The sequence below is a fragment of the Athene noctua genome, chromosome 15 (assembly GCF_965140245.1).
Source record: "Athene noctua chromosome 15, bAthNoc1.hap1.1, whole genome shotgun sequence".
NCBI classification, from domain to species: Eukaryota; Metazoa; Chordata; class Aves; order Strigiformes; family Strigidae; genus Athene; species Athene noctua.
In genome coordinates, this window is record NC_134051.1 from 5,261,195 (window position 1) to 5,274,007 (window position 12,813).

Consider the following 12,813-nt stretch of genomic DNA (forward strand, 5'->3'; position numbering starts at 1 on the left):
TGACAAGGAATGGCAAAATAAATAGACTTGTATCCAAGTTATGGCTATTTGAGAGGTGTTTTTTCATGAAAAGTAGAACAAAACAAAATAATGCGGTTTGAGGCTTTTAGCTCAATATTAGATCTCTTCCCTCTCTATAACCTCTATAACAGAAAAATGTTAAAGATACATAGATACAGCTATAAAATATTGCATGTAGCAAAAAGGACAGACCCAGTAGAACTAAAAAAAGACCACTGTCACATCAGAGTTGTGTGCTTGTCCTCCACACATCTCATCTGCCTCACACATTGACCCTCACCACAGCAAATCTGGGCCGTCACCCTTCCCACGCGCCTCTGAAGGTCTGTGTGCCCAGCCCACGCTGCTGGGAATCTGCGCCCACACTCGTGTGCCAGGAGTTATTTTTCCTCCCATGTTTATTCTGTGGTTGGTGTAACTGATCTTTGGTCTCTGCCCAGGGCCATTAGCCATTAAAAGCACAATGACAGGTAGCGTGCTCGATTTGTGTTCGCTTCATTCAGCCCTGAAACGGAGCGTAGCTGTTGACTTTGGTGGGTGAAGAATTCAACAGACCTTGAGAGCTTCTGAAAATCCTGCCTTTATCATAGCACAGATCCTGGTAAAAATGCATTTGGTGAGGTGTTTAGAAGAGGAGTGCTGTTTTCTGCAGGGAAACTTAGGGACTACCGTGTTTTCTTCAGCAACTTTTTTTTTTTTTTTATATTGCAAATGATAATAAAATGCTAATAATTTATATAAGGGAAATTCATTAAATTAGCCCTATTTTGATTCAAGCTGATATTCACAGTGGGGCTATTGTATCACATTTTGCTTGGCATGTTTTCAAAGAAGGTAATCAAAATCTCCTTTTCTGTTTATCATCCCAACTCTATTTTTATCAGATGACTCTCCCCATTGTCATGGCAAGAGCAGACTGGAGTCTTAGTTCAATTTACCAATACATGACCATAAATACATCAGCAGATTGAATTAGAAAGTGACATGCCACAAGCAGCTTTCTCCTTCTCTTTTTTGCATTCACACATCTGACTCAATCACAGATCTCTAATTGAAAAGCCTCAGCAGTGGATTAAGATCATATACATTATTACGGAGCAACGACGCCTCGTGCATGCTGATGACCACAGGAGTGCCTGGCGGGGGCTCGGCTCACCACAGCCACCCCTCTGATCACCCCCACCGCATACCCGGGGGCAAGCGGCCGAGCAAAGGGGCTTAGGTGATACTGCTACAGGTGTTCTATAGGTAATAGCAGAGGGAGGGTGCGGGGCAGAGCGGGGACAGCTATGTGTGACTTTTATTCCACTTGTTGCGCTCAAAGGGCAAAATACTTCAGCCCAGTAGAACCCTGGTAAAGCCAGTGGGAATTCAGAAGGGATTAAATCAAACACCAAGTTTAGCCTGACAGCCTGGATATTAAGCCCCGCATCTTTCCATTCACTAGTAATTTCAGGGCCTGATTTGTAGCCAGCTGGAGTAAAACATCCCCACCTGGGACTTCAGCTCCCGTTCTCCACGGAGAGGCAGGATGCGATCCTGTCCCTCAGTCTCCCCTTCGGCTCAGTGCCTGGGGACAGCAGCGTAAAATAAACGTGATGAAGATGATGGTCCCTCCTCAATGTCCCTGGAGGAGCCTGCAAGGCTCAGGGGCTTTCAGAGGAGCAGCGGTGAGCCCCCTGCGCTCGGGGAGGGGGCTCGTTCCAAACGAGCCTGCGAGAGTCTTTAAAAGGACTTCTCGGAGCTGGAAGGGAGCTAGACCAGGGGAGGAAATGCAGATCTCCTGTGACACCCCCTTCCCTTCTCCGTGGGCACAGCGTGGGTGCTCTCAGCCCCTCCCAGGAGCCGCCGCTCTCCTCGCAAGGCGCAGACACCCCCCCCTCCCCCCGTGGCTGGGGGCTGCCGCCTCCTCGGGGGGCCGGGACAGAGCAGCGGGGAGACAGAGCCAGGTAAGGGAGTCCCTGAGCTTGAGGAGGGGGGCACAGGCATGCCGGGGGTGGTGGTGGGGGGCAGAACATCCCGGCGGCGGGCTGCCGCCTTCAGCACCGATGGCTCCCTACCTCCAGCCCAACTTTCTGCGGAGTGGGTGGCCCCAAGCTGTCCCCTCCCGGGCGGCAGCACCCTCCTCTCCTGCCGCTGCTCCCTGTGTGTCCCCGTCCCCCCCACCCCGTCGGAGGCAGCCCTGGCCGGGAGCCCCGTCCCTCTTCCCCGGGGGAGCGGCCGCGGTCCCCGCCCGCCGCCGGCGGAGGGAGGGGGGGGGGGGCTGCAACCGGTGCAGCGCGGCAGCCCGGGGGGGTTCATGCCTCTACCCGCCGGAGAGGAGCCCCAGGAGCTGCAGGTAACCGTTGCTGGGGGAGAAGGAGCAGCGAGTGAGGCTGGGGGAGCCTGGAGGGAGAAAAGGGGGGGGAGGGGGGGGGAGAGAGAGACTGGAGGGATAGGGATGGGGCAAGCTGGGGCTTTGCAAAGCGCACCCCTCTTTTGAGGGCTCTCTGGGATGAATGAGGCAGTGGAGGGTTCGGTCCCGTTCGCGGCCCCCCCCCGCCCCCAGTTTGCCCTTCTTACGCGGCTTTTGCTGCTGGCGAGCGGAGTGAGCCCGTCCCGGCTGGGAGGGGGGGGGGGGGACACCCTCCGCCCGAGCGGGGGATGCGGTGTTTGAAGCCGGACAGTCTTTCGCATGGCTTGAAAGGGAGGAGAAAAGCACCGGGAAGGGGGGGGGCTGCGCTGGCACAGCCCCGCACACCACCCGCTCGGCGCTGCCCGAGCCCCACTGTGACCCCAAAAGGTGTCAGAGCCCCAAATGCTGCCCGGCCTGGCGGGAGGGGGACAGGGAGAGCCATGGGGGGGCAGATATGAGCGCACGATGCTCCTTTCTGAAAAACGCGGGAGAGACGTGCAGGGGGTCGGATGTGCTCCAGGGTGGTCAGCAAGCAGGGCATGGTCAAGGTCAAAGCCGAGTCCTGGGAGTAGCCCCATGTGTCTTTCTGCAGCTCCCGGCACCCCCAGGACGGGGCAGGGTTTGTTCCCTGTGCCCCAAAGTGCAGGGAAAGGACAACCCAGCTCCGGTGTTTTGAACTTGGCAGGTTTGCGTTGGGGTAAACGAGAGACTTTTTATAGTTCTGTTGGGGAGGAGACATGGGGGTGACACCAGGCAGCCGGTGCTCAAGGCGCTGGGCTCAGGCTGTCTGTGCTGGTGGGGGGAGTCCCCATTCCTGGGGGACCCGAGCTCGGTGGCCAGAGCGGGTCTGTGCTGCTGGGGTGGGCTGTGCCCGAGGTCCCCCCGACGCTCCTCTCCTGGAGCCGCTCCCCTTTTTCAGCCAGAGAAGCTGTTGGGGAGCTCCCTGGGGCTCTCCTGGAAGGGGTCCCTGAGCCACAGGGATCTGTGGGTGTCTGGGCTCTCCCTCAGCCTGGGAGCAGACACAGCCCGCAGTTAAATCCTCCTCAGCTGAATTGTCTTTGAATCTGTCACGTCCCTGAAATCAGTTGATGTCGGTGGACTGTGGAGGAGAGAGGGGCAGAAGAGAAATATTTTGGTAACCCCCCCCCCGGTTTCAGTGATGTGCCAGTGCAGCAGAGTTCAGCCCCAGCTGCACCTGCCCGGGTGTGAGCGCCGGGGCGTTGGGCTCCACACCTTCCCCTGGCTGAAGTTGCTTAAATCAACCGATCTGAGAGCAAAACAAGAGACATGTGGTTTACACGACTGTGTGACAGGACCAGCTCAGCCAAAGTGAGTAATCTCTGAGCATAATAGAGCTTGAAATGTGTTGGGGGGTGGGGGGTGTATTTAGCAAATTTTTTGCCAAAGCAGAAGTGTTTTACGGGCTGTTTGTTTGCAAACTAAAAATAGGACCAAGTGATCAGGTAACATCTCTGCAGAGTGCTCTAGGAAACATTGGGCTGGGCTGAGCAGGGTGGTAACTGTTGCCAACTTGAAAATATAGTTCCTGGAGATTTTGATAATGCTAGAAGTGGCAAGACATTATTCAATTTTGACTTCAGCTGATCAAGGTTTAGTACCAATACAGCCAGTCAGAAAAGAAAACTAAATTAGTGCAAGAAAGTTGTTTTCTGTATTTTGTAGAGAAAAATCAGTCACTCCACTGATGTCAAACCACACTGGGTTTTTTGATTGGGATTTTTTTGTGGGCTGTTTTGTTTTGTTGGGTTTTTTTAGTGAGAAACATACCCTGAGAAATACCAAATGGCAGACTTTAGCAAAGAGAAAGTTCCCATCTGAACTGAATCCTCTTGCTTTTTGACCCCAGGTGGTGGAACTGGGTAGAGTGGGGAAAACCAGAATTTTGTATATGAAATTATGAGATTTCTGTGCTCCCAGGGAGTTACTGGTTTAGTACAAGAATATTATAACTGCAAGAAGTAGGGGAGGTCTTGGCACGATGCTGTGTTTCCCTCCTCCTCACGCAGAGCATTGCCTGGGTGTTTGTGTTATTTCAGAGCTCTGCCAGGTCACAGCAACTTTCACACCACCACCTCCTGCCTGTCCCCGTCCCCCAGCAGCTCGCTCTCCCTCTGCAGCAGCAACCCTTGGCTCTGCCTGCTCCGTCCGTGCAAATACAAACCGTGGGGCTCACGGGTTGTATCTGAAGAAGCAGGTGATGAATACTCATCCCCCCCCAAAGGGCAAATTTACTCAAGGACCAGGAGAGTTTTTCTCTGCTTCATTACAGCAAATTGCTCCACTAACACAGCCAATTCTATGGGACAGGAGAAAAAAACACAAAGTTCTGCTGCTACTAGATACTTCTTGGATACTTATCCAGGTGTTTTTCTTCCCATTACTATCAAGGCCATCTGTTTTAAAATTGTCTGGATTACCATTTTGTCTGTTCCTGCTGGCTGTTCTGCACCTGGAAGCAGCAGTCTGCTGCTCTGTTGTAATTCTCTTCACAGCAATTATGTTTGATGCTGCGTAAGAGGGAGTTATGTTTCTGGTGGTAAATAGGCATTGAGCTCAAATCTTTACTCTTAAAATTATGTTTCTTTATGTAATCCCTTCTTGATCCCAGCTATACTCATGCAATGCACTTCATAGAGTTGGGTTTTGGGGGTTTTTTTTGCATTGCTTTGCTATTGTAACCACAGCCAGGAAGAATTTCAACCTTGATCTGCCTGGACAGTTTACAGGTTTGTTCTTCCTGATGTTGTGACGATGCTTCAGTCACTAATGGGCTGCTCTGTTAGATGGATACCTGCTCTTGTGCCTAGCAAAAGTGTGTTTGTTTAGGATACCTGCTAGAGAAGTTTTCATAAAGGCGAAAAACCTTCTTCCAAGAAGAATGATCTGTACCATAACATCTCTGCTATTTCTTCTCTGTTTTCTTGGCCAGGGACACAGGCAGTCAGTTATGTTTAGCTGCAAGAGGATGCCTATTTATTTTTTTCAGCGTACGGCTCTGTAAAAGTAGAACTTCAAATTATACAAGTGATGACTCTGGATCTATGTTCTTAGCTCCATTGTCCTTTCTGGTTCATGTGTTTTAAGCAGAAAGCACATATTTTTATGGAGTATATCAGTATGATGCCTTGGAGATCAAACACCAAAGGGAAAAAAAATCTGGACAAGGGAAAGTTCCCTAGAGGCAGTTTTTTTATTAATCCATTAATTAAGAATACCAAAACAAGTGTATAAGATATCAGTCAGCATGCCTTAATTATATTGAGTCATGCTTTGTTGAGGTTCATGGTCATTAACTGCTGTAGTGGCAATATAAGTTCAGGCAAAATTGTGCTGGTGAGGGGCAAGCTATCAGCTAGACAGAGGGGAAAATCATCTACGCTCAGCAAGGACAGCCAGCAAAACACGCTTTTACGGGTGTTCAGGGTTTTTTTGTTGTTGTTGCCATGCCATAATGGATCCCCACATACCAGTGACTACAGGGCAAAGGCAATGAGGTTTCAATGGCTTAGTGGATAAAGCACTGAATGGGGACTCTGGAGATCTGGGATCAGTTTCCAGATCTGGATGACTCAAAGCACATCACGTCCCCAGGCAGTGTACGGAAAGTGTTCAGATGATGTTACACCTTGCTGGCACCAAATGAAGAAACTAAAGACTTCATAAGAGCCTTAGCAAATGCATTTCCTTCTGAATCTACCTGCTGTTGAAGGCAAAGGTGTAAAATTCATCAAGTGGAACAAAAAAACCTGAGAGTAAAGATTAATGTTCACACAAAATGAAGAACCCCAACACACTAAAGCAGCAGACTGATAAAGTGCTGAAGTATCTCTTGACTCCTGGGAATAGTGCAGCAGCAAGAGACGACTGTTACAGCTGCTGTTGAAGGAGGCTGGAAGAGTTGTGCCCCTCTGTGGAAGACACACAAAGGTCCCTCAAGAAAAACCTTTGAGTGCATCAGGAATGCCAGCAACGGAGGGCTCAAAGAACCTGAGGCCCTTGGCAAGCAGGGATTTCTTGCAGCAGGTTATCCACATGAAGCAACTTCTCTTCCTCGGTGCTTCTCCCAAGGCTTGAACTCTAAATGTGGTAGAAGGAGCACCAGGCTTGAAGAACTTACTGTGTAATTTTATAGTCAACAATTTCAAAGATATCTACTGTGAGGGGGGGGAAAAAAAAATGTCCATCCTCATTTTTTATAACACTAAGATGAGAGCCACACATGACTGCATTTCCTGACCTTCCCCTGCTGAGTGGCAGTGCTGGTTCTTTTTACTGTCCTCCTATTTTAGCAGTCCCAGAACAAAACTTTTGCTTTTTGGCCCAGATTGGATGTTGCTGAGCTAGTCTGGGGAGAAGTGCCTTCCCAATGTCAGCACCATACTTGGTCCAAAGATGTGGTTCCATTAATATGAATTTATAAACACAACTGCCTCATCCCATCACCTGTTTCCTTTATGTTCTTCCCTTCAAAGATACTGGCTAACCAACTGGGTCACACAGCATCTGGGTTGCAAGAAAATGCCATTTTTCAAAGATCAAAACCCTCACAGGTCAAGAGGAGTGTGGTGCTGCTTTGGCTTCTCCCAGAACTGCCATACAAGTAACCTGAGGTTTAATATAACTTCAAAATTAGTTTCAGAACAGAATGAAAAAGTCCATTCTTTGGCCGGAACTGGAGTTTGCCTCTTCTTATATAAGCCCTAATCCAGTCCTGTTTAATTCATGAGGGGCATGGTTTCAGCTGACCTCTCCCTGCAGTGTGCTGTCAGGTTCTGCAGTGACTCTTGCAGGGAGCCCGTAGCTGCAATACCTAATCCCAAACCCCCGATAGCATATTCAGAACCTGCAGATCCTCTCTGCCCCTTTCTCATCCCCAGCCTCACGCCAACATTTGTTTGAGCTTTGGCAGCTTTCTCAGCTTTCCCATCCCAACCACCCTGGATTTCTGATTTCTCTGGTACATCTCCTCCCAGCCACGGAGGTACATGTGAGACACCTACTTCCCATCTGCACATTTCCAAATCAGAACAGCATATTTATGGTTACTACTGGTAGCTGGAGGGACTTCTACTCTCACCCACTGCAGTTTTTCTCACCCAAAGAGAAAGCACAGTAACCAGCCCATGGAGGGGTTTGCATTCCTCTTGGAGACAAGAAGTCTCTTGCATGCTTACATGATACAGGCTTTTGCTTGCGTTTGAAAGGGCTGGGTGGTTTGGAATCAAGATTCATGGCCCCAGATTATTATGGAAACCCAGCCATCAGATGACAGGAACAAAAGTTGCTGGGCATGTCCTGCATGAGCACCTTCACTGCTGTCTGCTGGCCTGACTTGGGAGAGGCCTTGGGCCAGATAGGTGTTTTGAACCCCCACTTTTTTATAAGCATATGCTTTAACTTTTTTTATAGTGGGCAGCTTTATAAACACTTAATTAGACCATGTTTAGACGAAGAATGAAAAAATATTCATGCGCATCAAGCACACCACAGAAACAGAGTGTTGGAAATTTTCAATCCTTTTCAGATTGTCTAATAAAGCATATTCTATGCCAAATCTGTTCAGCTGTCTGTGTCATGAAGCTGCCCACTGCAGTTTGGATTTTGTGCAGAAGTAAGGTGTTTCGTAGACAAAAAGCGCACTTCAGGGTGAGAAGAGAAGGATTTGGAAACACTAACAGAATAGTCTTGGGAGATGGAAAAGAAACAGCTTTCCATTGCAGTCTTCACATCTGCGTGCGTGTGGCCTGATCCGATGAGAACACTTTTCCAGACATGGCCTTTGCAGTCTTGGGAGTTCATTGATTTTTCTTGCTAGGGTTTTGTCAGTTGTTATGGAGGGGTTTGTTTCCCCACCTACACAGCTGCCGATGTTCCCTGGGGGTTCTCAATTGGTTCTGCCAGGCAGCAAGTGGCATTTGAATATATCAAACTGAGACTGTTTCTATGTAAACAGGGAGACCTGTGAAACATCGTAGCGGAGCTTCAGATAGGAAGAGCCAGGAACTATCTTTGGTTCTGGATTCTGAAAGCACCCAGAGCTTCCAGGGAAGTCAGGCAGGGCTGAGTCAGTCCCTGAGCCCCTCCAGGCTCCCTCTGCTAAGCAACAGCAGAATTGCACCAAATTTGACTTTGAAGCTTTTGGTGCTAATGCCAGGGCTGTGCTTTCAGTCTGATTTCTATGTGCTGTTCCATCAGAGTCTGTCAAAATTATCTTCTAACTTTTTCTCTAACAGTTTTTAGACTGAAAGCTGGGAGGAAAGGTGGGTTCTGGATTTGTGTAGTTTTTTTGCAAGTTGAGAAGTAGAGGGTGTTATCCCCCCTGCTCCTTGATTTCACAAAAGAGGAAAATATATGTACAACAGGTTACAGAGAGCGAGATGGTCTGATGGTAAAGTTTGCTTGCCAAGGGGCACAGGAGGCATGTAAGAATTAACATTTCTCATCAGCAGAGGAAGAACTGGCCTTGTTACCAGCAGGCTTTGGACCCGAACAGCCCACATGCCGGGGCGTTCAGACGCCTTCACTGCAAGAAAGCTTCTGCTCTGTCTGTGAAGTGTGATGGCCATCACCCTCTCTCCTCTCGCTTGCGTTTCGTGGCAGGATGCATGCTGTGTTCCTGCCGTGCGGGCTCCCGTCTGCATGGTTACAGCCAGCTCTGGCCCCACTGCATGGAGCCTGTGAAAATTAGATACCACCATCTACTGGGATGAGCCCTTGGGCTCTCTCATTGTGCAATTCCCTTGTTCAGGCATTGATCTCATCACAGGTACTAACTGCATAATTCAAACACAGATTCTGACTATAGATAGAAAATGAAATTACATGTAAAACTTAGTCTACTTTGAATTCACTCTTTCTTTCTCTCTTTTTCTTTCTTTCTTTTTTTTTTTTTTTTTTTTTTCTCCCTAGGAACAAAATGCCCATGAAGTTTAATCTCTCTTAGCCTTAAAAGAAAAACTGAGGAGTAGAAGTTATGGATCCTTTATACTTTTCCAACACATTTAGTACAGAAGCTAGTTCCAGTGATGTGAATTCCTCACTGCTGACAAATGTGACAGAGAATGGGACACTCTCAGAGCAGCCCTCGTTCAAATACATCCACAAAGTCCTGATTCCCATCTGTTACCTCCTTGTATGTGCAGTCGGACTCAGCGGCAACACGTTGGTCATTTATGTGGTTTTGCGCTATGCCAAGATGAAAACTGTCACCAACATATACATCTTGAATTTAGCCGTTGCCGACGTGCTCTTCATGCTGGGCCTGCCCTTCCTGGCCACCCAGAATGCCATCTCCTATTGGCCTTTTGGCTCCTTTTTGTGCAGGCTGGTTATGACTGTAGATGGTATTAACCAATTCACTAGTATTTTTTGTTTGACTGTGATGAGTATGGACCGCTACCTGGCAGTAGTTCATCCCATTAAGTCAACCAAGTGGAGACGTCCCAGGGTGGCCAAGCTCATCAGTGTGACTGTCTGGACATTCTCGTTCTTGGTGGTGCTTCCAGTCATCATCTTTTCTGATGTGCAGGAAGACTTTCACACCTGCAACATGAACTGGCCAGAGCCCGTCAACATCTGGTCAGCAGCATTTATCATTTACACATCAGTCCTTGGCTTTTTTGGTCCTTTGTTGGTGATCTGTCTCTGCTACTTGCTGATCGTGATTAAAGTCAAATCTTCGGGGATCCGAGTTGGGTCTACGAGGCGCAGGAGATCAGAGAGGAAGGTGACCAGGATGGTGGTGATCATTGTGGTGGTCTTTGTGTTTTGCTGGCTCCCATTTTACATGATGAACATTGTCAATTTGATATTTATACTGCCAGAAGATCCTGTGTTGGTAGGGGTGTACTTCTTTGTGGTGGTCCTGTCCTATGCAAACAGCTGTGCCAACCCCATTCTTTATGGATTTCTTTCTGACAACTTCAAGCAAAGTTTTCAGAAAGTCCTTTGTCTCCAAAAGGGCAATGGTGTAGAGGATGGTGACCCCATTGAACACAGGCAAGAGAACAGCAGCCGCTTGCAGGAATCAATGTTAACCCAGAGAAATATTGAATTCAATGGACATATGCAGACTAGCAAGGTCTAAGGGCATGGCTTGGTACTGCAAAGCACTTGTAGACCTGGAGAACTTGGGACTTAAAGGAGAGATGAATTCACAGCAAAGCTAAAATCTGGAGACCCACAAGCTCAAATAAATGTACATAGACTTCTCTTCACTCCCCTCCCTTTCCCAGCTAAAAGTGTTATGGGCTATACTGGGCTGTGTGAAGCTCTTACAGTGTTTTAGCTAAGTCAGATGTGTGTTACCACTTTCTGTACTCTAGAGAACTGATTTACTGGTACACACTGCTGGCTTTGTACTGCTCTAGTGATGCAAAACAACACTAAACCTGCTTTAACTACCTTGTTAAGCTGAGTTTATGGCTGCTTTGCACTGTTGGGATCCACTCAAAGCAGAAAACAGCTCAGATAATATCTTTGGAAGTCTTCAAGGGGATCTCTTAAAAGAAAAACACTATTTCTTAAGAGGAAATTTCATACAAAAAAGGCCACAGCACTGATCTTAAAATTGTGTATGAGCCATGGTTATAGAGTGCTGTGTAGTCCATTTACATTGTTTTACTGTCAACCCATAGAAGAGATTTATAGTATTTGGGAATCTTTCAATGCAGTAAGAAAGAATAAAAACAAGCCTAGGAAAACATTGTTGAAAGGGTTCAATGTATTCCTGATACTTTCACATTCTAAACCAAACTGCATATAAAATGTAATGTAACCACTTTATTATTATGTAAGTGACAATGATTGTGAAGTCCTGGAAAGCTGTTGTGTATATTTATTGGTTCTGAATGTAAGTATGGACGTGAATATAAACTGTATTTTCAGAAATTAAACCAAGTTTAATCCCCTTCTGACTATCCATTTCATGGTTTCGCTAAGCACTGTCAGGCACTGTGCAAGATACAGCTGAGTCTTTGATGCTTAAATCATCGTAGATGCAATACAGTTGGGTATGGTAGGGCCAAGTACAGGGACCTACAGGGCTTTGTCCTGCTCAGACACCAAAAGGAAAGTCCCTGTGCCTTAAGGTGCTTGGCAGCTCAGTAGATACATAGAGGTCAAATGATTAATGTGAGACCATATAGCAGGGTGAGGAGAGCAAGGAACAACACGCAGACCCAGTTCCTGCCTTGTATCTGATCCAAGCTACTTGCACTATAAAGCAAGGACTCTTCATACAAAAAAAAAAAAAAAGGGAAGAAAGCAAATTAGATATTTCTTTTAATCCAGGCAGAAACTATCTGTTCTCTGTAGAAATTGCTTTCTACCACCACTGTCACCCACACAGGTCAAACAATTCTTCTGTAAGGAAATGTATTTGTAGATAATAGCAAGCTGGGCAGGGGATACAAAAGGAGAAGGCATCTCATCTGCCCTTCCAACCTTTGGTGACCTTCTACAGCATCTCTACGGGACGTGGCTGAGCCCCGGCACCAGCAGTAAATATCAGGCTGGTATTTGTACAAGCAGGGCAGGTTATTCAGATAACTCTAAACAGACCACGATGCTGAGATGGATCTCCCCTACAGTGCAACCGTGAGAAGGGTGGACAAGAGTGATTAAAGTGAGAGGCCCCGTGACGAAATTACTGAAGACTTTGGGGTTGTCGGCCTTCCACAGTGAGATCCAGGTTGCAGTCCTCTCCTCCTTGTAGCTTCGCAAAGGCTCAACAAGTTCAGCAGAGGAGTCTGAAGATGTTGTTTCAAAGCCAAATTGCCATTATCAGCTAGACCATGGCAGCTTGTTTCCATGAGTCCTGCTGACTGAGGGCTTCGGCACTGCCTGGAAGCAGAGACCTATTGCTTCTCTTAACTGTCCTTCTCAGGAGTTTGTAGTTCCCAGTACAAACCGTGTCCATGCACAGTTCAAAATCTATGCAGGTCTAATTTGTTAAAACATGTTGCACCGTGGTACACAAAGGCTTCTTAAAATACTCTGCAGAAGAAGTTAAATCCCTGCCCAGAGACCTAGTCACTGGGCTTCTTAATAGGCTAAAACTGACCCTGGATCTACCTGTCTTTCATCATCTCTAGCAGGCAAGTTCCTTTTTGGATTTATGGTCATACCTAAGATATTTCTAACTGATGTTTGGTTGGGAAAAGCATGTTCCTGTTCAGTGACATATATTCTGGCCCACTGTGGGTGGGTCCCAGTGAGCCCGTACATGGATCTTCACTTCAACAACCACAGTGGAGGAATGAAAACAAGCTCCTGGGAAAGTGAAAACAGAATAAAACCTGTCCATACTCCCAGGCTGTTCCAGGAAAACATTGTGCATCTGCAAATACAAACAGCAACATTGTGTTATGTCCAAA

At 47.5% G+C, this 12,813-nt stretch overlaps 1 protein-coding gene across 2 annotated transcripts; it reads left to right on the plus strand.

Moving 5' to 3' along the window:
• The first annotated feature begins 1,908 nt into the window (after window positions 1–1,908).
• Window positions 1,909–11,317, plus strand: SSTR5 (somatostatin receptor 5). 2 transcript variants are annotated; one of them, XM_074919282.1, is made up of 3 exons: window positions 3,082–3,101; window positions 3,574–3,745; window positions 9,347–11,317. In XM_074919282.1, the coding sequence occupies exon 3, from the start codon at window positions 9,411–9,413 to the stop codon at window positions 10,521–10,523; it is 1,113 nt and encodes a 370-aa protein (XP_074775383.1). In that variant the 5' UTR covers window positions 3,082–3,101; window positions 3,574–3,745; window positions 9,347–9,410; the 3' UTR covers window positions 10,524–11,317. The 2 variants fall into 2 exon arrangements, with proteins under 2 accessions (XP_074775384.1, XP_074775383.1); XM_074919283.1 differs by lacking the exons at window positions 3,082–3,101; window positions 3,574–3,745 and adding an exon at window positions 1,909–1,970.
• The last annotated feature ends 1,496 nt before the right edge of the window (window positions 11,318–12,813 follow it).

Coding starts and splice junctions, on each gene's coding strand:
- SSTR5 (XM_074919283.1), top strand. CDS start 9,411: ATGGATCCTTTATACTTTTCCAACACATTTAGTACAGAAGCTAGTTCC.